At 40.3% G+C, this 27,063-nt stretch overlaps 1 protein-coding gene across 2 annotated transcripts in view; it reads left to right on the top strand.

The window, feature by feature from the left end:
- The window catches only part of SGCD (sarcoglycan delta), a 380,420-nt gene that overhangs the window by 20,201 nt on the left and 333,156 nt on the right, over window positions 1-27,063 (top strand). For both annotated transcript variants that reach the window (XM_029942964.1, XM_029942962.1), the window contains exon 2: window positions 749-937. In XM_029942964.1, coding sequence (XP_029798824.1) covers window positions 749-937 — 189 coding nt within the window. The remainder of the gene's footprint in view (window positions 1-748; window positions 938-27,063) is intronic.

Here is a 27,063-nt window from a genome sequence, read left to right as displayed (position 1 = left end):
AAGCTCCTGGAAGGCATTTTCACACCTCCCTTGACTTTGAGCCTCCTTGATGTTTTTTAAATAAGTGAATTGATTGATCACAATTGGAATTCTGTAACTCCTAAGGACTAATTCAGGATGTAATGAGGCTACTGTCAAGGGAGGCATTTAAGCACAGGCTATCACTTGAAGATGTCTGAGTCAGTGAGGCTTAATGTATGCCCATCAGCATCACTTTGAACTCTAAACTAGGGGGAAGATCAAAATTGTTAATTTTCCCCCTGACTTTTTGGCAGCACAGAATAATTGACTTGAGATCGTTTTACTCGCCTCCCCCAGCCAAATAAATTGTTTGGAGAGCATTTAGTATACCACCACAATGAACAGCTTGGGTTCATTTATTTTCTCAGATAAATTCTAAATTTTACCCTCAGGATGTTGGTAGGTGGTTGAGTGTCTTCCTCACAAAGATGTTGGAATTCTAAGAATCATTTGGAAAATGGCCTCCTAGGGGTCTCTTACTCCCATGGTTCGCGTGCCTGTGGAGGTCTCAATGTACATCATGAGAGAAGACTGTAAAAGGAGGGGGCTAACACTGTCCACGGGAGCCACTTTTGTCCTGGGGAAACAGAGTTTCGGAGGTATCAGGAGGATAGAAACGTGCCGACAGCAGCCAGCCATCTCTCTTCATCAGTTGATTTTTTTCTCCTCCCACCGCCCCCCTCAGCAGGTTAATATGAGTGCGTCTCTTTTGCCTTGTCTATTTCAGATGCCTCAGGAACAGTACACACACCACCGGAGCGCCATGCCCAGCTCTGAGGGGCCACAGGTATACAAGGTGGGCATTTATGGCTGGCGGAAAAGATGCCTGTATTTCTTTGTCCTACTCCTGATGATTTTAATACTGGTGAACTTGGCCATGACCATCTGGATTCTCAAAGTCATGAACTTCACAATTGTAAGTAAAAACACACGTTTCTTTAGCCCTTCTTGGGGGAAGGGCAAGTGTGGAGAAGGAGAAAGGAATGTGGAAAAGTCGTGGTAGTAGAACTCAGAAGCTCGTGCAGTCTGGCATTTGGTTAAAAAATATTTCTGTTCATATTACTTTTGGGGATCCACCTTTATCTCATGTCTAGTTCTCAAAGGCTGGTAGTTTAATTGAGAGACATTTCCCTCCTTTACGGTCTCTCGTATGGTTTCTCTCTATTTTGATAACTGTGTCTCTGTGCCCTGTAGTTTCTAAGCCCTCTGAGTAAATAATCCAGGATGAAATATGAGAAAAATTCAAGGTACTAAGTTTTCCCAAATTTTAGTACTGATTGTGAAAGATTTTGTGAAGTAGAGGGTAGAAATAATTAAGATTTGTGGATTATCTACGAGTTTTAATTGTCTGTATATATCAGGGAGCTCATTACTATGGTTAATTGAGATTCTCCTTGATTTTTAGAAGTGCGGTCCTCTTTGCTAGTATCTGAGCCAGATGGAAATGAGCGGAGCCGTGTTTCTTTTCTTTTTCTTTTTTTTTTTTTAATTGTGCTTCTGCTTCTTTGAAGAAATTCTTGCTGTGGGTACTTAAGGGCACTATACACATGAACATTTACTTGTTGAAGTTCCAATGAAAAGAAAATCCTGAAAATATGATTTCTGGAGTTATTCTGAGGGGATTTTCCCCCTTGAGATTTCCTAGAGATTCTGGCATTATAAGTACTTTCACTTTTAGTGAAGGTAGAGTGGATAGTAATCTGCTGCCTTGAGATTACTCCCCTTTCTTGTGAGGTCAAAAGTAAATAATTAGATTGGCAATAAAAACAAATTCTATTGTATAAAGAAATGTGACTATTTACAATTAACAGTAAGATTTTTATGTGAAATTCCCACACAGGATGGTGGATTTTTGCCTTTTCTGGATTATAATGTTCTTTGTTATCTATAACACTCAGTGCAGAGGCACACTGCCCTGCCTTTTTGGGGGAAGTATCTTCTGTTTGGTCTACTTTTCTCCTTCTGCCTAATGCTCCTATCACTGCCTGGGAAAACCCTTGATCCTCCTGTACCTCCATTACTCTGTTTCTTATTACACTCATTACTCGGGATAATAATTTTTGTCTGTACTTCCCAGAAGAATACGCACTGCATCTTTTTAGAGATTATGGTTCTAAGAGGTGTCCAGGGTCCATTTAGTCCTAAGTCCAAGCGACCACAATTGCCATATGTTGATGAGCATGTTCTGTGATGTTTTTATTTTATACTTTATGAACTTCTGAAGGGGAAAAGTTTTTGTTTTGCAGTATTAAATATGACTGAAGATAGGGCTGTCGAATGGAGACTTAAGATGTAAAAGACATTTGAAAGATGGTGTTGAATCCCTCAACTACTGGTTGGATGTAGGAGATGAGGGTTTGAAGATTTTCTGAAAGATTCCTAAGTTTCTGGCTGGAGAGATAGTTGGATGGTGGAGGTGGGGGTCCAAAAAGCAAGATAGAATTCATTACTTTTCCATTGGAACCTAGCTGGAACTCATGTGTCCCCTAATCTCTTATTGTCTGTGATTTTTACCTAATCTCTTAAGAAGTTTGTTTATAGAACCTGAAAGATTTGGGGTCGAATGTGGTGGAGAATATGAACTCAAACCTTGGAAACTGGTATCATACACATATGGCTTCTAGAGTGTATTATATCTGGCAAGCTTAATAGCGAGAGGAATATGTAAATGTATATTGAGTGACAATCCACTTTGATTGTATGTGGGCTTGGGGAGCAATATGACAGTAAGGTAATAATCTATTTGAAATAGGCTATTTCCTGTAGTTAACTAAATAGATTGCCAAAGTTGAGAGTTCTTAAAGCTTTACCAAACCAAGTACTTACTGAGTTGAGAATAATGCCATTATTAGCTGTAATTGGTGCTTTATAATAGTAATGCATTTGAGCAAATAGAGCTGAAGTGTCAGAAAATTGATCTTTCCCTGCAAGTTAAAAGCATATTTTCCATCAATCACAGTATAAAACATATTCTTTTAGAATTATAATTCTATTCCACAAATAGTAATTTACTGACGGTGAAGATCCTGAGAAAGAATAAGGTATTAATCACTTTTATATTGGAGAATGTGGGATGAAAGAGCAAAGGAAATCAATGGGATAAGAGTTAAGCATTTTATGCAGAGATTTTAAAATATTGTCAACAGAAAAAGAGTGATTATTTTGTACATCTGAAATGTTCAATAATTTGCAATCTGGGGAAGTTGACAGTATAATCAAACCTTCTAAGTAATAATGAACCAAGAGAATGATGTCATATGAAAGTATTTCTGAGATTTGGCAATTTATCCAAGATTGGATATCCAGAATTTTACGCTGTAGTCAGACTTGGACTCTGTGCCATCCCCAAGGATGTACACAGAAGGATCCTTCCACTAGAGCAATCTGGATAAACATCTAACCAGGTTTTCTTGACCCCAGATGTAGACCAGAAGACAAATAATTTTGCTCTCCTATGCTTTTAGCAGAATATTCTTGTGTTCATTATAAGACAGATGAGCAAGGTTACTCTTTTATTCTCAATTTTCCCCTACACGGAGAAGAGTGTATGGTTTACCAATACTGTGAACACCATTACGTCAAACTATCCTAGTTACCCATACTGTGCTGCCCAAGGGATCTACTATTTACTAAGTATTTATTCTTTTAGTTTATACTATTAGTCACTGGGCTGGGCCTTTAAAATATCTCTCATTTAATTCTCACAACAACTTTATATGTTAGGTATTATCTCTATTTTAATTTAAAAAATGCTCAGAGAAGTTAAGTGACATGCTGGAAACCAATACATAAAAGAGCTAGTGTTTCCCTTCAAAGCCCAACCCTTTCCACTACACTGAACCTCCTCCTTCTAAGTGCTATAACGATCTGGCTCTTCAACAAAACTCTAAAGTTGGCAAAATGGTCACTATCTTTGTTGCCCACCCTCTCTCATCTGAATCACAAACGTCCCTCCCATCTGGGATAGCCATTGACATTTTCTGTGCCAATTATTTCCCTGATAGTTGTGAATGTTTCGTCCTCATCTTATTTCTCTTGGCACTGTCTCTTATGACCTCCTCCCTCCACAGCCTCAACCTTCTGTTTTGGCCCCTTGCTGTATTCCTGTAAGCATTTAATATAAACTTAGTAATGATTTCTGTGTCATAGGTTGACATGGAGACTCAGTGAGTTCATTTGTGTTAAGCGTTTATGGCAGCCTCTGACCCACAGGAACACTTGATATTGCCAATAGGAAGTCGTGAGAGACCCTACATTATAAGTTAAGGGCTCATAACTCTGGAGAGAGGTGCTCTAGATATAGATCTGGCTTCTGCTGCTTACTTTGTCAGGTCCCTCAGCCTCGCTGTGCTGCAGTTTCCTGGGAGTAAGAACATCTACCTATTCATGAGGTGGTAAGTCTAAGCTATTTAGAATGGAGCTTGGCACATAGTAAGTTACGTTAGTATTTGCCATCATCATCACCGCCATCGTAACTTTTTGAAGGCTTATCTTGTGCCATGCACTGTACTGTTGTAATTTCTAAGTATTATCTAACTTAACCCTTATGCGAGTAGATACTATTTGGTACCAACCTCAAAAGGGAAAAGAGAGTCTTGGTAACTTGATTTGTGATCACACAACTCTAAGGTGGAAGAGGAAGGATTTGAATCCAAGCAGTCTGACTTTGGAACCTGGTCTGTTAACCAGTGTGGGCAGCGCAAAAAGTTCTAGCATGAGGGGGAGCCTGGCTGGCTCATTTGGTGGAGCATGGGACTCTTGATCTCAAGTTTGGGAGTTCAAGACCCACGTTGGGTACAGAGCATACTTTAAAAAGTAGGTGCACACCTAAGTGGCTCAGTCAGTTAAACATCTGACTTTTGATCTTAGTTCGGACTCCATGCCCACTTAAAAAAAAAACAATAAAAAAATAAAGTTTTAACATGAATGTCAGGGAGCTAGATGCCTAGCTGGCAATGAACTATATCCCTTTTCTTCTCTGAGACTCAGTATAGAAATGAATGCATTGAACTAGGTATCTTTAAGACCATAGGTATCTTCTGTTAGAACACTGTGGTTTTGTTGTATGGGTTTTGCCGTGAGCGTGTGTGATCTTATTCTGTAGAAGACTGCTGCTACTGCCAACACGTTCTAACAACCCAGTCCAAATAATATGGCCTTGAAGACCTCCCAAATTACTCACTATTGATCATGCACAATATCATTTAGCACAAGTGGTTATTAAGTGATAAAATTTAAAAGGTTTGGGAATTATCAATAGATGGCCTGATCTCTTAGCAGAGTTGAGTATGAAATCATTCATTGTTAGACAAAATAAGAGTTTAGGGGTCACCTCATCAGATCTCCTCATTTTGCAGATGATGGAATCAGAGTGGAGCGTGAGGTTGCCTGACCCAGCCTGCATTGCCCTAACCATGCCAGGAACTTCTCAGGAGCAGGGATTATGTTCTGTTTATCCTTATAACCTCAACCCAGTGCCAGTGCCCAGTCAGCTTTCCATTTGTGCTTGTCAAATGTAAATTGCCTTTGCACAGATACAGGCACGAGACACTGGATGTCTAGTACCTGGCTGATGCAGGTCACATGGTAGGTCCTCGGTAAATTATAGTTTTCTATACTTTGTTTAATAGATACTCTAACTTCTATTTCTCTTTTCCTTCATTAGAATGATAAACGTCAAACCATTGTATTTGTGGTTATGTAAGAAATGAATGGTTTTTTGCTTAATAACTCAGAACTTAATAATTTTTCCATATAATCTTCATAAAAACCCTATGAGGTGGGCACCACTGTTACCCATGTTTTACCGGTGGGGGAGTAGAGAGTCCAAGAAGTATGGTAACTTGCCCCAAGGTCACACTGTCAGTGAGCCATGAAGCTGGGGTTGGGTCACAAAGAATCTGGCTCTCCAGCCCATGCTCTTAATCAGTACACTATACTGCCCATTTTCCAAGTGCTATTTTTCATGAAGACAAATTGAATTTGTTTAGTGCAATGTCTAAAACATGATTTATTTACCCCAAAGTAAGATAAAGATCCTCTGAGGGTCAGAGGAAGGCATTCTAATACTTGTAAATTGGACACATTGTAAAACAGGAAAAGCCAAAGAGAATGGCCAGCGTGTCCCATAACTCAGAACACTGACATATCACCTGTTTGGAGAAGACTCACGGAACTGTGACCTGGTCAGACTAACATAAGTAGAGGGGAGTGAGGACACACATGCCCCAGGGAGGGGAGATGAATCTTATGGGTACATGGAAGCACCCCACAGCAGAGAGACCTAGAGAACTGTCAGGAACCAAGGCTGCTCTGGGGATGTCCACCCTCTGGCTTTCTGGGACCTCATGGCATCTGTCTTGACTCTGTTTCTGTTTGCAGGCCAGATTCCTTCTGCCTTGGTTGTGCTTTCCACGAACGCCCTGTGCTAATCGATGTTTTCTGCTTCTTTGCAACTTAAGCACACATCTGCCCTGACCTTCTCTTTAGAGTGGCCTTTCCTCCAGCTCCCACCTATACCTGCCCCAGTCTCTTGTTACCCAGGTGAAATCCCAGAGATGGAAGAGCATTGGCCCAGCAGATGTCACACATCACACTGTGACTTGTTGGCATGCCTAGAGACTGAATAAGGTGCCCCAGCAGCTGTGTCCCGGCGGGACAAAGTCACACAGTTCTTAGAGCCCCACTCTTTCAGCAGTCTGGCCAGGATTCCCTCCCATCAGGTCAGAAATACATTTGAAAAGCGTATGTGCCTTTGATCTTCTATAAACATTGCCTCTTTTAAGCTTTTCTGTTTCTTCTCATTTATTCTCTGGAGTCTTCCCTGATTAAGCTGATGACTTCTTTCTTGTGTTGTGCTGTACCTACTGTCATGCCAAGGAGGAGATCGGGGGGTGTGCAGTACTGTACTTATTTATTTATTTTCCTGTCCCTCCCCCCTACTAGACTGTGAGCTCCAGAAGACAGGAACCTTCAACACTTCATACTTGAACCTGCAAGTTTAAACACCATGCTTAGCACATAGTCTTTAGAATGTTTATTGAATAAATGAATGGGGAAAAAATCATGAATAGCCCGTCACTTGAAATTAAAATGTGTAAAAATGGGTTAATAGAGCTTTATATGGCTTTTAAAATGAACTATTAGTTCATTTATTAAGGTAGACAGATCATAAATGAGATGAGTACTCGAATTTGATTATGAAAAGGTATTTCTAATACAGACACTCTCTCCTGTGTATCAACTCCCTGGTACATTTTAATTACATGAGAAGAGAAGGTAATAATGGAGTGTGAAACAGAATTGAAGCAGGAGATGTCATCCTAGTTAATATACAGATTGGCTCAGCAAATGAAAGAAAGTGATATTCTTGGTTTGAGTTAGACTTCGTTTAATGCTGTTAGTGAATCTATTGTGTGTGCGCGTACCATCCACTTCAGCTTCTGTATTGAAAACATGCTTCTGACTCTCAGTGCTTTGACTCCTATGGTCACTTTTTATTCATTAGCTCAAATTCATCAGCCTGAAAAATTGCCAAAATGTTATTTTTATAAGGCAGCATGAAAACTGTGAAGCAGAAAAACCAAAGACAAAATTCATCTGTTCTGTGATCAGTCCCAGGGTATGACTCTATAATGTCCTATTTGCTTTGAAGCCTACTGTGTTTGGTACCTTTATAAGAAAGAAAATCTTCAAGGATGATTTTAGTCATTGTAACTGCTGCAAAATGCTGTAAGCCAAGCTCATTACAAATTTATGCAATTTATTGGGTATATTTGCTTGAATTCAATCAGTATTTCTTCACACTGTGCAGTACACTGCACTTTGCTTAGACACTGAAGATGATGGTAAAACCCTGTACTTTAACTGGTCATCATTTACTAAGAAGTAAAGAAAAACACATGTGTGATATTAACATGTTCTAAAAATGACAGATATTTAAAGAGAGTATCAAAAAAAGCTAAAGCTAGAAGGTACTGGGAAACTTCTTGAGTCTAACATGATGGATAAGGACTTTTGAGTCATGTTTAAAGCCAAGAAAGTCCCAGGATGGTAGTCTGGAAATAGTATGTTAAACCTGGTTGGGAAGCCCCAGTATTGAGAGCTCAGGCCCCTGGAGAGAAAAGATGGGGTGGAGAAGGAGAAGAGTGGAAGGTGATACTAAAAATGTCCAAAAGAATGCAAATCGTAGACAGTCTCGAGAGGGCAGACTGAGAAACTTGAGCTCTAATGACAAACGAATGACTATGTAATATTAGCATATTTGCCTAATACCCATGACCTTTGCCACATACTACTGTTTTCATATACTTAAACTTTATTTTTAATGATTCTAGAATTGAGGAAAATGAAGAATGTCAGTAGTCTTCCTGAAAATATCTTCATACATCATACATAACTGCTCACACATGGAGTTTTAGGTCTTATAGGTCATGTAGCTGGTACAGTGCTGTTTCTCAGAACTCTGAATTATTCTCAACATCGGAAGTAATGGCCAGATCTTGGAGCACTGCTCACGCTCACTGAGGCCTTAATCATAGGAGAGAAGTTTTGAGTCCCAAGGGGTGTGTTACCACAGAGAACTCGATGGAAGGACTCTTCTGCAGTCGGCAGGGACTATTCAGGCTGAAGAAGAAAACACAGTAAATATGAGGAGGTTTCAGGGCACTTAAGTTGCCTGAGAGTCATTAGTTAGGGTTTTTAAGCTCAGAGTGGCTTTGTAAATGCTTTGTCTAGAACTGTGCTAATATGGAATTAAAATTACATAGCATTACAAATTCAGTTCTTCCATCACATGAGCCACGTCACTAATATGTAACAGCTACATGGGTTAGTAGCTACTCTCATCAACAGAGCAGAGAGAAGACATTTCCATTACTGCAGAAAGTTCTTTGTTATAAAACAGCTCTAGAATCTACTAGCCTGCCTTTTAGATAGGTCAGATCTTTGAACAAAAAGGTTTTTCATGTCTTTCTATACAATAATTTTGCTTTCTCTTTCTGTGTCCTAGACAATGTTAAGGACCTGGAGCCGTGGGATTAGTATAGAAAAACAAAACTCATTTCAATGGAAAGAAAAGAAAGTGTCTCATAATCTGATGAATGGATGACTTCAAATAACTGGTTAGAATGGCCTTGTTTCTTTTCCACACATATGTTCTCTGTCCCCTCTCCTCCTTTCAGTACTTCTAGCTGGGAAGGTAGTAAGACTATGACAGATTTTTCATCATGCCTGTAAAAAGCAGCGGGGGGGGGGTCCTTTGTTGGGCAAAGGAGGAGGTTTGGGTCCATTTCTGAGCCTTATTCTCTCAATCTGTAAAATATGCAGATCAGACCAGATGAAAGACAAGGTCCTTCTTCCAGACCTTAGATAGTTTCTATATCCTTTCTAAATTTTTTTAATTGTTTGTTTATTTTTGTGAGAGAGCAAGACCAAGAGAATGAGCAAGTGCAAGCATACAAGCCAGGGAGGGACAGAGAGAGAGAAAGACACAGAATCCAATGCAGGCTCCAGGCTGTGAGCTGTCAGCACAGAGCCCGATGTGGGGTTCCATCATATCTATGAACTGCAAGATCATGACCTGCGGTAAAGTTGGAGGTCTAACTGATTGAGCCACGCAGGTACCCAGATAGTTAACATAACTAATGACTGGTTCCTCCCTTATTCTTGGACTCAGAATGAGAGAGCTTAAACCATATTTTTCCTCTAGAAGTGTGTGTGTGTGTGTGTGTGCGCGCGTGCATGTATGCTCACACTATATTTAAATAAAAATCCAAGATGCTAAGTGCCAGGGAATATCTCATGGGCCATTTAAAAAGTTCTAAATTTTAATCCCTTCAGTTATTTAATAAATGGATATACTGGATTATTTAATTGGTCTCATTATCTATTGCTACCCAACAAACCACCCCCAAACCTAATGGCATAATGTAACAGCAGTAATTAATTTTGTTCAAGAATTTCCAATTTGGTGGAGGTCAATGGGAATGGGTTCTCTCTGCTCCCTCATACCTAACATCTGAGTTGGGAAGACTCAAAGGCTGGGGTTGGCTCAACAGCTAAGGCTGGAATTGTCTAGAGGCATGTTTACTTCATGTGTAGGCACATCTGTGAACTTGGACCTCAGCAAGCCAGCAGATCTGAACATGACCCACCATATCAGCTAATTTGGACTTTTTATCCATATGGCTGCTAGGTTCCAGAACGTGTGTTTTACTTACACAAGATGGAAGTAATGCTGTTAGGACCTTGACTCAGAAGTCGGATAGCATCACCTCTGATTTAGTCTGTTGGTGAAGGCAGACACAAAATCCTGTTTAGATTCAAGGGAAGGGCACAGGGACTGTACCTCTGCATGGGGGAGTTGCAAGGTTCTAGAAAAGAATGTAGGATGGGAGATGGTAGTGGGTTGAATGGTGGCCTCTTTAAAAGATATGTCCTTGGCTTAATCCCTGAAACCTGTGCATGTTACCATACTTGGCTTTATCTAAATGAAGGATCTTGATATGAGGAGATCATCCTGGATCACCTACTTGGGCCCTAAATCCAATGATACATATCCTCATAAGAGGCATGCAGAGTAAGACTTGACACAGAAGAGGAGCAAGCAGTATGACTGCAGAGGCAGAGATTAGCTTGATGCCACCACCAGGGATGTCAGTAGCCTGTGGAAGATGAAAAAGTCAAGGAATGAATTCTCCTCTAGGCATCCAGTGGAAGGGCAGCCCTGCTGACACCTTGGTTGCAGACTTATAGCTTCTAGAACTGTGAGGGAATACTTCGCTTCTGTGTTAAGGTGTCAGGTTTATGGTAATTTGTAACAACAGTCACAGGAAACCAGTACAGATGGTGTTGTGGCCATCTTTGGAAAGTAGTTTGCCATGACCAACAGTTATGGTACAGACAGCAACTGACAATAACGATGCAAACACCAGAGCTTGTATTGAGCACAGTGAGAAGTGCCTAGCTCTGCTATCTCTTCTATTCCTCACAGTGACCCTTTGAGGAGGTACTGTTATCTCTCCTGTAGATATGATAATGCAAAAGCGTAGATAGATGGCTTGCTTAACCTGCCTGATGTGGTCAGCTAATAAGTAGCAGGGACAGCATATAAATCCAAGTGTGTCTAACTTCCAAGTCTTTGCTTTTGACTTTGATGACATTTACTGTCAAAGTACACATGTGTCATTAGCTAGTAGTGTACATACTTGTATAATGTTTAATGGCAGTGATGGCTAGTGTGTAGCTACAAGTAATGAGGAATGGGCATCTTAAGACTACTTTAGTATTGGTTCAGCTATTGACGACTTAAGCAGTTTTGTCCTCATAAATACCAATGTATCTATCTATATATCTATAGACATCTATACAAGTTTATCTATAGATACAGATATATTTTAGATAGCACGTGAGTGAGGTAGAGGGGAGGAGGGAGAGAAAGAGAATCCTAAGCAAGTGGAGTCCAACACAAGGTTCCATCCCACAGCACTGGGATCATGACCTGAACCAAAATCAAGAGCCAGACGCTCAACCCACTGAGGCACCTAGGCACTGCTATCTTCATGAATGTTTTGTTTATTTATTTATTTATTTAAATATAATTTATTGTCAGATTGGCTTCTATACAATACCCAGTGCTCATCCCAAAAAATGCCCTCCTCAATGCTCTTCACCCACTTTCCCCTCTCTCTCACCCCCATCAGCCTTCAGTTCTCTGTATTTAAGAGTCTCTTATAGTTTGCCTCCCTCCCTCTCTGTTTGTAACTTGTTTTTCCCCATTCCTCTCCCCCATGGTCTTTTGTTAAGTTTCTCAAGATCCACATATGAGTGAAAACATACGGTATCTTTCTCTGATTTTTTTCACTTAGCATAATACCCTCCAGTTCCAACCACCTTGCTGCAAATGGCAAGATGTCATTCTTTCTCATTGACAAGTAGTATTCCATTGAATATATAAACAACATCTGCTTTATCCATTCATCAGTTGATGGACATTTAGGCTCTTTCCTTAATTTGGCTATTGTAGAAAGTGTTGCTGTAGCATTGGGGTGTATGTGCCCCTATGCATCAGTACTCCTGTACTTCTTGGGTAAATTCTTAGCAGTGCTATTGCTGGGTATAGGGTAATTATATTTTTAATTTTTTGAGGAACCCCCATACTCTTTTCCAGAGTGGCTGCACCAGTTTGCATTCCCACTAATAGTTCAAGAGGGTTCCCGTTTTTCCACATCCTCGCCAGCATCTGTAGTCTCCTGATTTGTTCACTTTAGCCACTCTGATGGACACAAGATGGTATCTCAGTGTGGCTTTGGTTTGTATTTCCCTGATGATGAGTGACATTGAGCATCATTTCATGTGCCTGTTGGCCATCTGGATGTCATCTTTGGAAAAGTATCTATTCATATCTTCTGCCCATTTCTTAACTGGATTATTTGTTTTTCAGGTGTGGAATTTTGTGAATATTTTAAGGAGTCACACTAAGCACATAACTGGTTCTTGTGTTACAAGAATCATTTTTGATTGCTTTTTGAGTTGCTTTTTTGCCATGTAAGTCACATGTAAATAACCACTTGGTGCTTTGATAAATATGGAGTTTGAATAGAAAGAAATTTCTTGGTAGGAGCATAGCCCTTCTCTGTTTGGAATGCTTATAAACATACAATTGCACATTTTGACCAGGTTTTATTTATTAGTCAACTTTATTATACTGAGGACTCTTTAGCATCTCTTAAAACTTGACTTTGTAATAGTAGATGCTCTGTGTTTATTTAAAAAAATTTTAATGTTTGTTTATTTTTGAGAGAGAGCACAAACAGAAGAGGGGAAGATGGAGACACAGAATCTGAAGCAGGCTCCAGGCTCTGAGCTGTTGACACAGAGCCCAACGCAGGGCTTAAACTCATGAACTACCAGATCCTGATCTGAACTGAAGTCAGACACTTAAGTGACTAAGCCACCCAGGCACCCCACTCTGGGTTTACTGTTAAAGAATGAATTAGTAAATGTCCATCAACTGATGAATGGATCAAGAAGATGTGGTATATTTATATACAATGGAGTACTATATGGCAATGAGGAAGAATGAAATATGGCCATTGTAGCAAAGTGGATGGACCTTGAGGGTGTCATGCTATGTGAAATAAGTCAGGCAGAGAAAGACAGATACCATATGCTTGCATTCATAGGTCTAACAGGAGAGACCTGGCAGGGGACCATGGGGAGAGGAAGGGGGAAAGAGAGTGGGGGAGAGTGAGGGACACAGATCATGGGAAAACGAACCATGGACTGAAGGGGGAGGGGGTAATGGTCATGGCTGGGGTCACTTGTGGGGAGAAGCATTGGGTGTTATATGGAAACCAATTTGACAATAACCTATTAAAAAAAAAGAATGAATTAGTGAAATCTGGAACCAGTTGAAGCCTCTTTGAAAAATGTTTTTATTTATTTTTTGAAAGAAAAAGAGAGGGCAGGTGAGAGAGGTAGAGAGAGGGATACACAGAATCCAGAGCAAGCTCGAACTCACAAAGTGTGAGATCATGACCTGAGCTGCAGTCAGATGCTTAACTACCTGAGCCACCTTTTATTTTATCTACTTATTTATTTGAGAGGTGGGAGAGAAAGAGAGCACGAGTGGGGGAGAGGAACAGAAGAGAGAGAGAGAGAGAGAGGGAATCTTAAGCAGGCTCCAAGTTCAGTGGTAGGACACGAGTCATTTAATACCCACTTATGAAGTAGTTGGTATAAACAGACACCATGATGGAGCCCCTAGTGCATGTGATTCCCTCCTCAAAAAAATTAATAGTAAAGAGATCCATGAAATCATTTCCATGCTGACACAATCACCATTTTATTTCAACAGGTATTTTTAGATGCCTTACTATATTCCAAACGACACAATAAAAGAAAACATAGCTTCATTTTAGCCCCATAATATCCTTAAGTTGTAAAAGTTCTTTGCACCTTAGAAAAACTGTTGCATCTGTTCACATCTGTTGCATTATGTGGTCCTTTACAAACATCCTCACAGGGAGACATGGCAGGGGTCATTTAACTTTACCCTTTTGATTAAGGGACAGCCAAGGCTCCATGATCTGCTTAAGGTCTCGTGTCTATTAAGTCAACCTACCAACTTTAGAATAGATGAGCAATAAAAACTCCACAGTAGTCACCGTTTCTGTACTCAGGCAAGTCACCGAGCCATTGTTTGTGGGATTTCTCGGAGAAGGCCCAGCGCCTTCTTGTTCCTTGTGTGGCCATTAAATTTGGGTTGACCAATGTCCCTGAGTTTGAGCCATTAATGCAGAAGAGTGTAATCAGCCATGTTAAGTAGCATATATTCTCCATCTGAAAAATCTCTTAATTCCAAGATAAGAGGGGAAATATGTCCCTGGAACCCAGAGATAGAGGAGAATGATCATATGGGTCACTCCATCACTCACTGGGTTAAACCCGCTTCATGCCGTACATTGTCGGTTGCAATTTTAGAAATGAATACTTATAGTTCACATAAGCAATTTCAGATATTCTCAATTGAAACCTGCATTGCAATTTGGCAAGGAAGATTTTATGAGAGCAGGGATAATTTGTGTCTTGTTTATTTACTGGTGGAGAGAGCCTTGTGCTTCTGACATTCATGGTTTTCTTTGAAAAATAGTTTTTGGTCCCAATTAGGTGAATGGTTCCTATTTGAAATTCTCAGCTCTTCAAATCTGTTGTTAATCTAGTTGCTATCTGGTTATAGCCTAATGAATGAATAACAGTTATTTACTCAATACCTGTTTATTGATGTCTTCCTGTTGTCCTAGCACTGTACTAGGCGCTAGAGGTATGACAGTGAACAATAGCAAATGCAGTCCCTTTCTCAAGGAGCTTGCTGTCTGGTCAGGGAGATAAGCAGTAATCACATGGTCAAATAAATGTGGAAATGATCCTGTGATAAGTGGATGCTGAAAAAATTTATGAAGGGGAGGGGCACCTGGGTGGCTCAGTCCATTGATCATCTGACTCTTGATCTCAGTGCAGGTCATGGTCGCATAGTTTGTGAGTTTGATCCCTGAGTTGGGCTCTGTGTGGATAGTAAGAAACCTGCTTCCTGCATGGGATTCATTACCTTTCTCTCTCTCTCTCTCTCTCTCTCTCTCTCTGCCTCTGCCTGTCTGTCTCTCTGTCTGTCTCTCTCTCTCTCTCTCTCTGTGTCTCTGTCTGTCTCTCTCTCTCTCTCTCTCTCTCTCTCTCTCTCTTTCTCTCTTTCTCTACCTGCCTCTCTCCCCTGCTTATGCTGTCTCTTTCTCTCAAAAATAAGTAAATAAACTTTAAAAATGTATAACATATGAAGGGTGATTTGGCACAATTCAAGAGGGGACTTTCAGGATGAGATGAGCACACAAATGCTAAAGGTAAAACTGAACAAAGCAAGATAATGAGAAAAAATGAAGGCAATCTAATAATGTTGTATGTGGATCCCTAGAAAGTCTGAGGGCTGTGGTTCCCTTTGAGAGGAGAATTGGATGGTGGTAGGGGGTGGGGTGGCAAGGTGGGTAGGAGAGGTCGATGGAAGGTACCTTTTCTTGTCATGGTTTTTTCCTGAATATTTTGCAAGGAGTGTGTGCTTATGCAATATTTGTGGGGCTTAGAAGTAAAAATAAAGAAGGAGGTAAAAAAAAAAAAAGAAAAGTCATAAATAGAAAAAAAAAGATGTGGAATATACTTACCTCCTTTAAGGACCATATAGCATCTTCATGGTTGAATTAGAGACCTCAGTTGTTAGGATGAATACAGACTATAATTCCCCACACTTAATACACATACTTTCTGCATTCCACAAGGTAGCTTGTGTGTAATAAAGCTTTGCTTTCTTCATTGGCACAAAACAGTATTTGGCTACTCACAGGTACATTGACGGCGGGATTTCCGAATGGATTATTGCCATTAGTACAAAGACATGTATTGAGATTATTGTTCTTATTTGTGCCAGGCCTGGTACTGAGCACTCAACATGGGCACTTACTGTGCACTTAAACAAAGTGTAATGGTACCCTTTCCCCGATGAGGAAGTTGGGTTTCGAAGAGAGGTCAAGTCACTTTCCCATGGTTACAGTAAGTGACAGACTTGGAACATGAAGGCAATATGAACGCAGAATTCCTAATAACTGTGCCGTATATCCTCTGATACCCTGCAAGCTGAAAGGTTGCTCTCTTTGCTCCTCAGAGCCCCCAGTCTCCATGCTTGTGACATTCCTGGGAAGGTTCAAAGAGTTGGCCGCAGAGTACATGTGGAATGCTGATGCTCTGCAGTGTCTCAAAGATGAACTGATCTCTAGAACCTTCAAAATGTGTCTGCACATTAGGATGAATACTTCTCATTCTCAACTGGTGGGATGCCTCCCAAACAGTTTATTGAGAAATTGTCTTCTCTTTATGTTTTCTAATGGACTTTATTGATTCTTTTCTCTCCTATTGGATGAATCACTTATTGAACATAGGTTAAGAGGCCTCACAACCAGCAGCCTTAATTATGTTGGAGAAAATCCTCTCAGTCCAGACTGTCCAGCTTCTTGGTTCATTTACCAACACACAGTCATTGTCCACAGCTGTTCTGAAGCCATGGCACAAGCTGATGCTTTAGAAAGATCCCGATGTGTGAAAAAAAAAATGTGGTGTTAGAGGCACTGTGGTTTAATGGCTTTAGAGAAGGTAGTCATGGATTCAAACCTCAACTCTGGTACTGATGAGCTGGGTGATATTGGCAAAGTAGCTTAACATCTCTGAGCCTTGATACTTCTCATTTGTAGTAATGGGCTTCATAATACCTGCTTTACAGAGTTGTGATGAAGATTGAAGCTGAAGGTAGTGCTTGGTAGACAACTAGTACATGCTTGCCATTATTACTGTCAACGTGAGCACTTGGAGAATTGCCTTGCAAAGAGGAGGAGAAGATTTAGTTGCTAAAATTTAGCATAGAATCATAAGCTCACTTTTAAAGAAGTGACTAATGGAGTCTTAAAAGCATATTTCACTTGGGTGTGGCTGAAAATCATTATTGCTCTAAGCATTACAGTCACTCCAGTATTTTATATGTGCGATTATTGCTGATTCAACTGAGAACTGCATGAAACACGGGAAACTCCCCATTCTAGTGGATGAGACAGTCTGTAAAGGAGCAGACTACTAAATAAACAAAGTACTTGTGAATCACGAGATGTCCTCTGAGCAAAATGAGGAGATGCAACAATGTGCTTGAGACACAGGTGCGCATACGTCTCTCTGGAGAGGTGGATTTGAGTAGAAGCCTGAAGAGCAAGATCGAGACCGCCATGGAAAGGGCTGAGGGAGATTGCAGCCAGAGTGAGAGGCAAGTGCAAAGGCCCCTGATGGGGAAAGGCATGGCCCACACAGTCTCTGTATGGTAGGAAGTGGGAGTTGCCATTCTGCCTTCACTGTGGGAAATCAGACTTCAGGTAGGAGATAGAGAAGGAACGATATACTTGTGCTCAGGTTTTCGCTCTGCACTGTGTCATTCATAAGAGGCCAGTTGACCTTTAATGATTCTTAATTGATTGGTATAATCTGATGCTTACATAAGGTGATTTGAATTACCCATCCTCTTGGAAGCCCTGTGTCTGTTGCTGGTCTACTCAAAGCCAGTATCTCTATCTGTCAATGAAGATCGAGTGTCCAAAAGCCCTAGAAATAGTGGTGATGGTATGGCGGCTGCTGACCTCCTAGCTAGTCTTAGAGATGGCGCCATGGTAGGAAACTGTTCAATAATGGACAATATATGAACATACTTTCCATTTGGTTTTTCTCAGAGTCCACAGAAACCTTAAAGTATTGTAAATGGGCTCTACCATCTAATCAGGGAATTCTAGCAATCTATTAATTGCCGTTTCTGATTATTTGCATTTAATTAAGGGGTACTCTTGAGAAAATGAAGGACAGTGTAACCTCAAAATATAGTTTTACATCTTGGATAATTGACTATAATTTCTGTTTTTACAGCTTTTCTAAACTGTTTATTTCTCCAGATGTTTCCTAAAGCTGTGATTTTACCTCTTTTCTTTCAATGGGTGAGCAATAGTTTCTCATCAAAGCTAATACGGTTTTGTTTTCTCAACTAAATTAAACTTAATTAGCCAAAAATGCAGATCTGTGATGTGTTTATAGAATTTATATAAGCATAATTAATTTCAGTTAATTGCGTAAGTGGCTTTTCCATGCAAACCATAACCTTTCCTCTGCTGACCTCTAAACATCAGATTTCAGATTATCTACATGGCTGCCCTTCCCTGGTAATACTAAATCAACTTGCATAATTCTCAAAGTATTACTCTTTCCTTTGATTTATGACTTTTATCACGGAAGTCAGAGATTACCTCTATAACCCATGTTTCATGTTTTGAAACTGCAATGAAAAAAGTGTGCTAGAAAAGCATTGCCTTTGTTTTGATGAAAGCCAAAACGAAAAATTAGAAGTATGATTTTGATATGTTCTCCAAAGCCTACTACTTCTCATAAAGTTACCTAGGCTTTTTTAGTCTATTTGAATGACAGTTCAAATTACATTGATCAGGTAACTGTCAAAAAGAATAGCTATTATTTTTTAAATCTCCTGATATTTCCAGGATTTGTCTTCCCGAGAAGAATGATAACTTTACTATACACTGAGCCAGATTCTCTTGCTGCAGAAGCTATTCTCCTTGCTGAGATTTTTAGAGAACCATATTTAATCCTAAGGAATTATTCTTTGAAAACATGCCTTCTCACTTGATTGGCAACTAAACTTTCTTATTAGTTCCCTTATCATTTCCCTAATAAGTCTTGCATATAAATCAAGGGTGGTGAAATTCTCCCTTTTTCTCTTTTTCTTCTATGTTCATTTTCTGGAAGTGGGTGGATGCTGCTTTTGAAGCTCTTCCAGAAGACCCAGGGGGTTCTTTTCTAGGTGCACCAGGCAAAAACCACCACCTATCTATCTCCCTGGCCTCAATGGTGTCACATGCTCATCTCTGGACCAGTAACTGTGTCCATGGAGTGTTACTATTGTCATTGGTTGGACCTGAGTCACAAGTCTGAGGACTGATACCCCAAGCCAATGGGCTGTGAAAGGAGGTATGGGAGCAGGAAGAAAATTAGGGTCACACCAAGTGAAGGGTTGCAGATTATTGGCAAGGCAGGCACAGGTGCATCTCACAGAGCTGAATATTCTGCATTTTAGTGGCTTTGTAACAGCATACGCCTGGTGAACCTCTTTACTTTAGAGTGACTTTTGCTTCAAGATGGTCAGTGTCTGTGCATTTTGAATCTGAAAAGTTCTCTTCCTTGCTATATCTCTCCGAGGTTTATTAACAACCAGTATTATAGAACCAATTCAAAAGGAACATGTTTTCAGTGTCTATCTTATTATTAGCTTCAGGGCTACATTTTTTAAAATGCGTAATGAAATCCATGGAATATTTAGAAAGAACAGGGCACTTCGCAAAATTGGCTTTGGGGGCTGTGCATGGCTTACAGTGGGAAGGAAAAGTGTCTGGCAGTTGCATGAATTGAAAAACCTTTGGTCCATCTTTAGGCTGAAGTTAGCTGAAAAAAAAAGTTGAAAAAAAGAGCAATCCAGTTTGTGACTTTCAGAGGATCTATAGAGGTTCAGTACCTTTTTATTGTACACAGATATAGGAAGGTCATTTTCCTCTATGTGTATGAAGTCAGCCTCCCAACCTTTGTGGAGTTTTTGCTCATTTCAGAGGATAAGAAATGGGAACTGGCTATTGTTAGTGACAGGACAGTGCTTCAAGAATAATGTGAGTCACTCCTCCTTTCCCCCAAGGACTGGGGAAGCTAAGGTACACACAGACTTGGTAGCTTTTTTTAAATAGCTATCATTATCATTTTCTCTCCAGAGCCGTGTAGAGTCTCATCATTATTAAAGTCAGGATACTTGAGTTATGGTCTGGGCTTTGTCACAAGCTTTGGGACCTTGGGCACACAACTCAGCCCCTTGGGGCATCATGGTACATGTTGATAAAATGGAGAGTTTCAAAGGCGTACAGAACCACGTTCTGTCTCAGTTAGCTTTTATCTTTTAAGTTGTAAACATCTGGAATGGGGAGATGTAAAACAGGGACTTTTGGATTAAAAATGGCATCTTACTTAGTCTCTCTTCACAATCTACTAAAATGTAGAAGATAAAACAGAATGAGGAATTATTCCATCATCAAAAGCTAGAAATGGCAATTAGTCTCTTACCAAACTCATGGAGGAATTGTCAGGAACCTTCAAGGTTTACGAAACTGGCTTAAAGGACACAGTTAAAGATACTGTTAGACCATTGGAAACACAGGATTCCTTTCCTTGTCAGAAAGGAGATGCTTTTCCTTTGGATCCATATCTGTGCCTTGGATGCAAATTCCATTATCAGCAGAAACAGAGAAGACAAAAATGTCCTCCGCTGTTCTTTGTGGGCGCTGTTTTGGAGTCACTGTGCTTTTCCATTTTCTTCCCCCACAGGGAATGAACACTCACACATATATACATACCTATGCACCTTTATTTAATATATGCACATATATACACATGAGCACAAATACATGGACATATGTACACACGCATACACACATACAAATATATATACATACATCTGTACACAAGCTAGTGAGAGGCTTCAATCCCAGAATAACAACAGCCAGAAATAGGACAGACAGGACACCTGTGTCTTGAAAGGTACATTTCCATGTATAAATCTCCTGAAGCAAGAGAAGGTACAAGGAGACGTGAGTAACCATGCAAACTGGAAAATGTCCTTTGTGAATTTCATCTGTTCAGGGTGTGAAAGATAAGTGCCTTCCCAACACCCGGAGGAACTGCTAAGCGGCGATGTGAGAAGGGCATTCAACCCAAGGGGATGGTGAGCACCCAGGAACAGCAGTGCGTCCACAGAGCTATTTCCTCTTTGCATCAATAGAGGCAATACCGAGCCTTTGGAGAAAACTCTAGAATAAGGAACACAGTATCGGCCTGAAGATAGGGAGGAAAAAAAACACACTTCTCAACATGACTTACTTTACAAATCAGAAGGATTTAGAAAACTGGGGGGTGTAGTGGTGGAGCAGGGAAAGGTCATTGTGATTTCTCCATGGCCGAAGAATGGAAATCCATAAAGACAGGTCAGGCAGACAAAAAGGTCATGGACTCAAGGGACATGACATAGGAAACATCTTGAGGGAACTAAAAAGGCAGTCACAGAATTAAAACCCACCTCGGCATCAGCACAGATTTCATAGTAAAAGTGAATCAGCCAAGTGAAGAATAAAATTGAGTGCTTTCCCGGAAATGAATAAGGAAGCCACGTGATAAAGCAGGAGAAAGTAAGATGATTATGGTGGTGGATAGAAAATTCTAAGAACTATAGAAATTCCTAAGGAAAAGACTAGAACTGAGACTAATGCTTCAAAGACATAATCAAAGAACATTTTCCTGAGCTGGATTTACTGAAAGATTACTTAGAAAGCCATATGAAATACGTGAAAAGACAACCATACTTTTTCAGTAATAGGCAAAATATACGTGTCCAGTGTAGAAACAGAAAAATCCTTACAAAAGAACAGGAGTTATGTTCATCAGGGGATTCTCTTTTAGAGAACTGAAGAGTGGAAGGGAGAAGTGGATCCCATGAATGTTATAGTCAGAGAAGTTGTCTACCTTCTGAGAAGACGATGGAAATGCCTTCTCACGTGTTCTAAACCTCACCAGACACACCTTCCCTTCCCTGTTTGCTCCAGCCAAGTGAAAACTTTCACAAATTAAGAGGCTTGTGATATAAAATGGCTGCTGGGTAAGCTTTGGAACCAGGTATATATGAAAGATTTGCTAAAATCTTAAAACATTCTAAACACTTGCTAAAAATTATGAAATACAATTATAAGCAGATATGAAGGGATGTAATGTGTTGAATAATCTAAAAACCAGTATCCACAATGCCAGATTATATACATAAAGACCAAAAAGGGGTAAATTAGGGGTTCAGGAGTCTGGGCATAAAGATGTAAAGTTATGTGAAAATTCTGTGAATTCTCTATGAGCCATAAAAAGCTATGATTTCTGTCTTCATTATGACAGTAGGTAAAAGTTAAGTGAATAAATGAATATTAAAAAAATAGAAGAAGAAAACCATAAGAGTATATTTCTTCTGTCTAAACCTGAGGGCAGGGGAAGACGAAATTGTAACTCAAAGGCAACAGACAGCTCTAAATGGACAAACAGGCATGAAGGACATTCAGATTAATTTAAAAGACTCAGTTTAATTACTTGTTAATTGTAACATGGAAACAGTCATGTAGCTTCTTAACATACATGAACATGAAGAATGTTCTGGATCTTTGACAAGGACATTTAGACATTCCTTCACCACCCACACATATAATATGGTAGTCCCCAATGGATCGTGTTAAGCACTAGTCCTGGTGATTAGTCCCAACGGATCCCAGAGTGACTGATCCACTCCACTCTGGTTGCTGTTGTAAACAAAATAGTTTCTGGTGATGCCGTGTGGGTTTCCTGACACGGTGTGAGTATTGTGCTATGGAGAAAAAGCATGACTTACCCACATTTGACCTTCAGAAATGCTGTGGAATCTTAACCCGAATGCCAGAACCAGTTTTGTAGTCCTTGGGCACTTCAGATGCTTCATTTTTTCTTTCTTAAATGAGGAGCTTCCTGAGAAGCACTAAGACCTGTCCGGCTTTTATTGACCAGAAGCTTCTCTTCAGTGTCTTCAGTATACATAATCTGTACTGTATGCTTTAGCTCATATGTGTATTTGTTATTATTATTCTTTTATCTTTGGGTTTGGAATGTCTCTTCCAAGGAAAATCTCTATCCTAAAACACGAGAAGACTAGCTTCTTTGTTATATCAAATTTCTCATTTTTCCAGGGCCTTTGTAACTTCATTTTTTAAATGGCACCTAATACTTCATCTCCCTGAAGGCAGGGGGTGAAATGGATGATTCCATGAAACTCCTTTCAGCTCTAAGATCTGTGTTTGTGGGCTTCTGTGTCTGTGGAGTGAGGATTTAGATTTAACAGAAGAGGTAACAGATTATTACTGTCTTCAGGACAAGGGCTATAAATTGATGATTTCTTTATCCCCCCTGGGGCTTAGAACTGAGTCGTGAACATAGTTGATGCTCTATAGAGACCTGGGTTTATGGTGTCATATTTCCTCATGTCACCTCAGGATACAGGAGTAAGCTGAAGAGGAAATTGGGGGCTTTGGATCAGGAGGCCTGAGATCCCACTGGCAGCTCGGTGTCTACTGTGGCCTAAGACAATCCACTTAGAGTGGAATCCGGTTCTCTGGGCTAAACTGCTTGTGAATGGAAGGGTTTGAATTAGATCAGGAGTTGTGGACCAGTAGTTGGCCCAACTGCCTTGCAAGATGTGTTCTTGGGCCTTGAGGGTGTTGACACTTGTTGTTAACATGAAAAGCCTTTAGAGGACGTGCATTCTGCCACAGCCCTTACACTTTCTGTTACATCATCCCAGTGTGACTGCTCCTTTATGCTTGTCTTGTTGGCCTGTATAGGCATTTGATAGGAACCTAGGAAAAAGAAAAAGGATTTGATTTTATTTCTAACCTTAGCCTTTCTGCTCTGCAGACTCAGACAGCCGGTGTGCAAAGGTATTTTTTTAGTAGACTTTGGAGGTTAAAAACTATTTGACTAATTAGAATGGATTGATGTAGGAAAAAAATGTCAACCTAGGAAGACACACCAGAGAAATTCCAAATGGGTTTTAAAATGGAAATAGAAAAGCTGAATCAGTCTACTTGTTTTCATGTGCCTTCTCTTCACAGTCATTAGTTTGGCCTGAACTACACCAAAATGGTCCTAATGGCCCCAGTCACAAGAGCTATTACAGGTTGTCTAACTTGGTTAAATTCTTTTCTGCTTTAAATTGTTAATGATTCAGCATTTCACGGCTTGAGTCAGGTGCTCTCGGAGGGCGCTTTCCTTAAAGGTCACTCACTCTCCAGAAATCAACATCCAAGATTAAGATTGTAGATTCTGCTCAGTGACCTTGGGAGAATAGTTATTTATTAGAGACAGGACTCAGAAGGCGCAGCTCTAGTGGGAGACCCCTTGTTGGTCAGGATAAACAAAGAAGCTGGTGAGAGACAAGGGCTAAGAGAGGGAAGGACCATGGGACTGAGGACCCCTTTCTAAAAAAGCGATGCGTGCTGCTCACGAAGAATGTGGAAAATTCCTTGTATGTCAAACCCACTTAAGAGCTCATGAGCCTCCACTCATTTCAACCTCATAACAGGCCTGGGAAGTAAACTCTGTTATCACAAGGTAACAGAAAAGGAAACTGGGACTTGGAGAGGTGAGGGAACCTGCCTGTATTGGAGATTTGAGGGTTTGCACATGTTTTGTGAAGGGCACAGAACTATTCTCTGCACACCAGTGCCTGATGAATGATTCATGCATTGGATTCATTTATTATGATGTTATGATATCTGAAAATCAGTTTCCAGTAAATGTTGACAGGGGAACCTCTTGTCACCTGCATAGGATTGTCAGTAGGAAGTGTTCGAGGCTGAAACATCGACATTCCGAGAGCGAGTGCAGTGGCTGCAGCTCTCGTACGTATGTATGTGTGTATGCCTGCATTGAAATTTTTAAGAGATCACTCCATGGCATTCATAGAAACAAAGATGGGGAGGGGAGATCTTGTGAGGCAACAGAACAAGGCTGATGAGGATGTGGAATACTAAAATAATCAGCAAAGCAGTACGCATTTAAACGTAATTGGACTCTAATGCCTGAGATTCTGTGGGAGGTCAATAGAGGATTTATTGTATTTTTTCTTTTTTCTGCTTGCAAACCAGCAAGTAGATGATTCATGTACTGGGGGAAAAACAATGATTTTTTTTTTATGACATTTAGTTACCAGCTTAGCTTTCTATTTATACCCTCTCCTGGTCCCTGAGCATGTTTCTCCCTTATTTAGGAAACCTGCAACTACAAATATGTTCAATTTGTTTTCTTACCTTTCTGCCAAATTTAGGGTGCAATGCCTTTATTGCTGTGTCTAATGATTATTTTAAACAGGATTGAGAGCAATTCAGACACCCAGTCCTCTGGTGTTTGCATCACACAAAACTATATTATTTAAAACTCATTCTGGGAGGTGTTTATTTTGGGTGATAAAATAATCAGATTGTTTTATATCAAGGCACATAGTTTTAGGACTGACATAGGGAACACTGTTGCTTACATGATGTCAACAAAAAGTCACAAGGAGAAAAGCAGTAAGTCCAAAACCTGGATGCATGAGTAAGGATCCTTCCTAGAAGCTGGAGAGAAGAGGGAGACCCAGTCAGGCATGTGACAGCCCTGGTGTCAGAGTATCCCATTAGGGATGTAGGGAGGTGAGTCTGGATTCAAAGTGCAAACTTCCTCCCTGCACTCGCACAGACTTTCTCAAAACCCAAGGTGTGGAAAGCTGACTCCGAGTCAGCATTTTATCTCCCATAGCACTGGGGAAATCTATCTCCTTTTAAGTGTTCTCCCTGTTCCTTCTTGCCTTCCTCCTCCATCTTCATGGCTATCCCTATAATTGAGGCCTGCGACTGACTAATCCTACTGGCTCCTGCAAGTCTAGCCTTGCCCAACTAATCCTTCCTATATGCTGCTTTTGTGTGTCACTCCCACTCCTCAAAATGGTCATCAGTTCCCAGTTGCCAACTGTAAAAACAGAGGAAATTCTTCTGCCTAATTTGGAGGGGTCTCTAATCACGTCGCCCTTTGAACTGTCCTCGGGACTTTTCAAACTCTCCAAGGGACGCACCCCCAATCCTCTTCTGGTGACATGATCACTGTCCCATGAGGGTGTTTTTCTAATCTCCACACCTCTGAGCCTGATGGAAAGGAATCTGCCTTTCATATGTTGAATTTGGGCTTTCATTGTTTTAGGCTCTCAGAGGATGACTACTGCTTTCATGTCCCCATTACTATGCTATCACTCTAAAACTGCCCTGTGTTTTCTTCACCCTCAAAGTAATTAGAAGACGAAATGGTATTCCTGATAACCAGAAGAGGTCTCAACGCAGTTGAGGCAACATTGGGCCTCTTGAGATATATTGCAGCAGTGACATTGTATTCTCTTCTGGGCCCTAGTTGAACCTGAGCTAGCTGATTGTGTGAAATTCTAATGGAAAACAGCAAAAGTAAAGAACATGGGGGAAATGTAGGGAATTCATCACTGAAAATAGTTCAAAAGCTGTGGCACAATGGGCTTTATGTTTTATAGTGTCTTTAAGCTGTGTTAGTCTGTTATTTGAGTTGTATAGTTTACCTTGGTACATGAAGCAGTAGGAAGAGATGGTCTACAGTTTTCAACAATAGGTAGCTTGTGCTATTGTTCTCACCTTTAACATCCAACTGCCTTAAGCCCATCAAGCTGTTGGGGCTCATTTGATTTACCTTCCCCAGGAAGCCGCCTTCAGTTGCCTTTTACCTCCTCCCTTTGGGCTGCTCAGAAATCATAGTAGTATAGATAATCACAGCTCACATTTACCTGTAGCCTCTTTTGTACTTATTTCTTGCCGATAATGTGTATATATCAACCAAGATATGAATTTCTTGAAGGCAGGAGTAACAATTTATCCAGAAAAATGCATGCTTTGGGAGACTTAGGGCTATTTTAGCTAGTTACTGTAGAACTGTGGTACTTAACTTGCCTCCTGGGAATTAAGTACCCTGAAGCTTTTAAGAAACACTGGTCAGCATTTCATCATGGTACTGGATCCCTTTGGTTTACTACAGATGGAGTATTAAAGGTTATTTTGTTCATTTTCAATACATCTCTTTCAAGCTAAAAGTGCTTGTGCATTTATGTCCCTATTCTGTTCCCTTCTGGTCTTTGTAGATTCCAGTCATGTATCACTCCTTTGCCCTTGTGTTATCAGCCGGAGATACCCTAATGAAGATGACATTTTATAAAATGTACAGAAATATAGTGATTTGCATCTTCTTTTGTATCATCCC

The sequence above is a fragment of the Suricata suricatta genome, chromosome 6 (genome assembly GCF_006229205.1).
Source record: "Suricata suricatta isolate VVHF042 chromosome 6, meerkat_22Aug2017_6uvM2_HiC, whole genome shotgun sequence".
NCBI classification, from domain to species: Eukaryota; Metazoa; Chordata; class Mammalia; order Carnivora; family Herpestidae; genus Suricata; species Suricata suricatta.
This window is presented reverse-complemented; position numbering and strand designations above follow the sequence as displayed.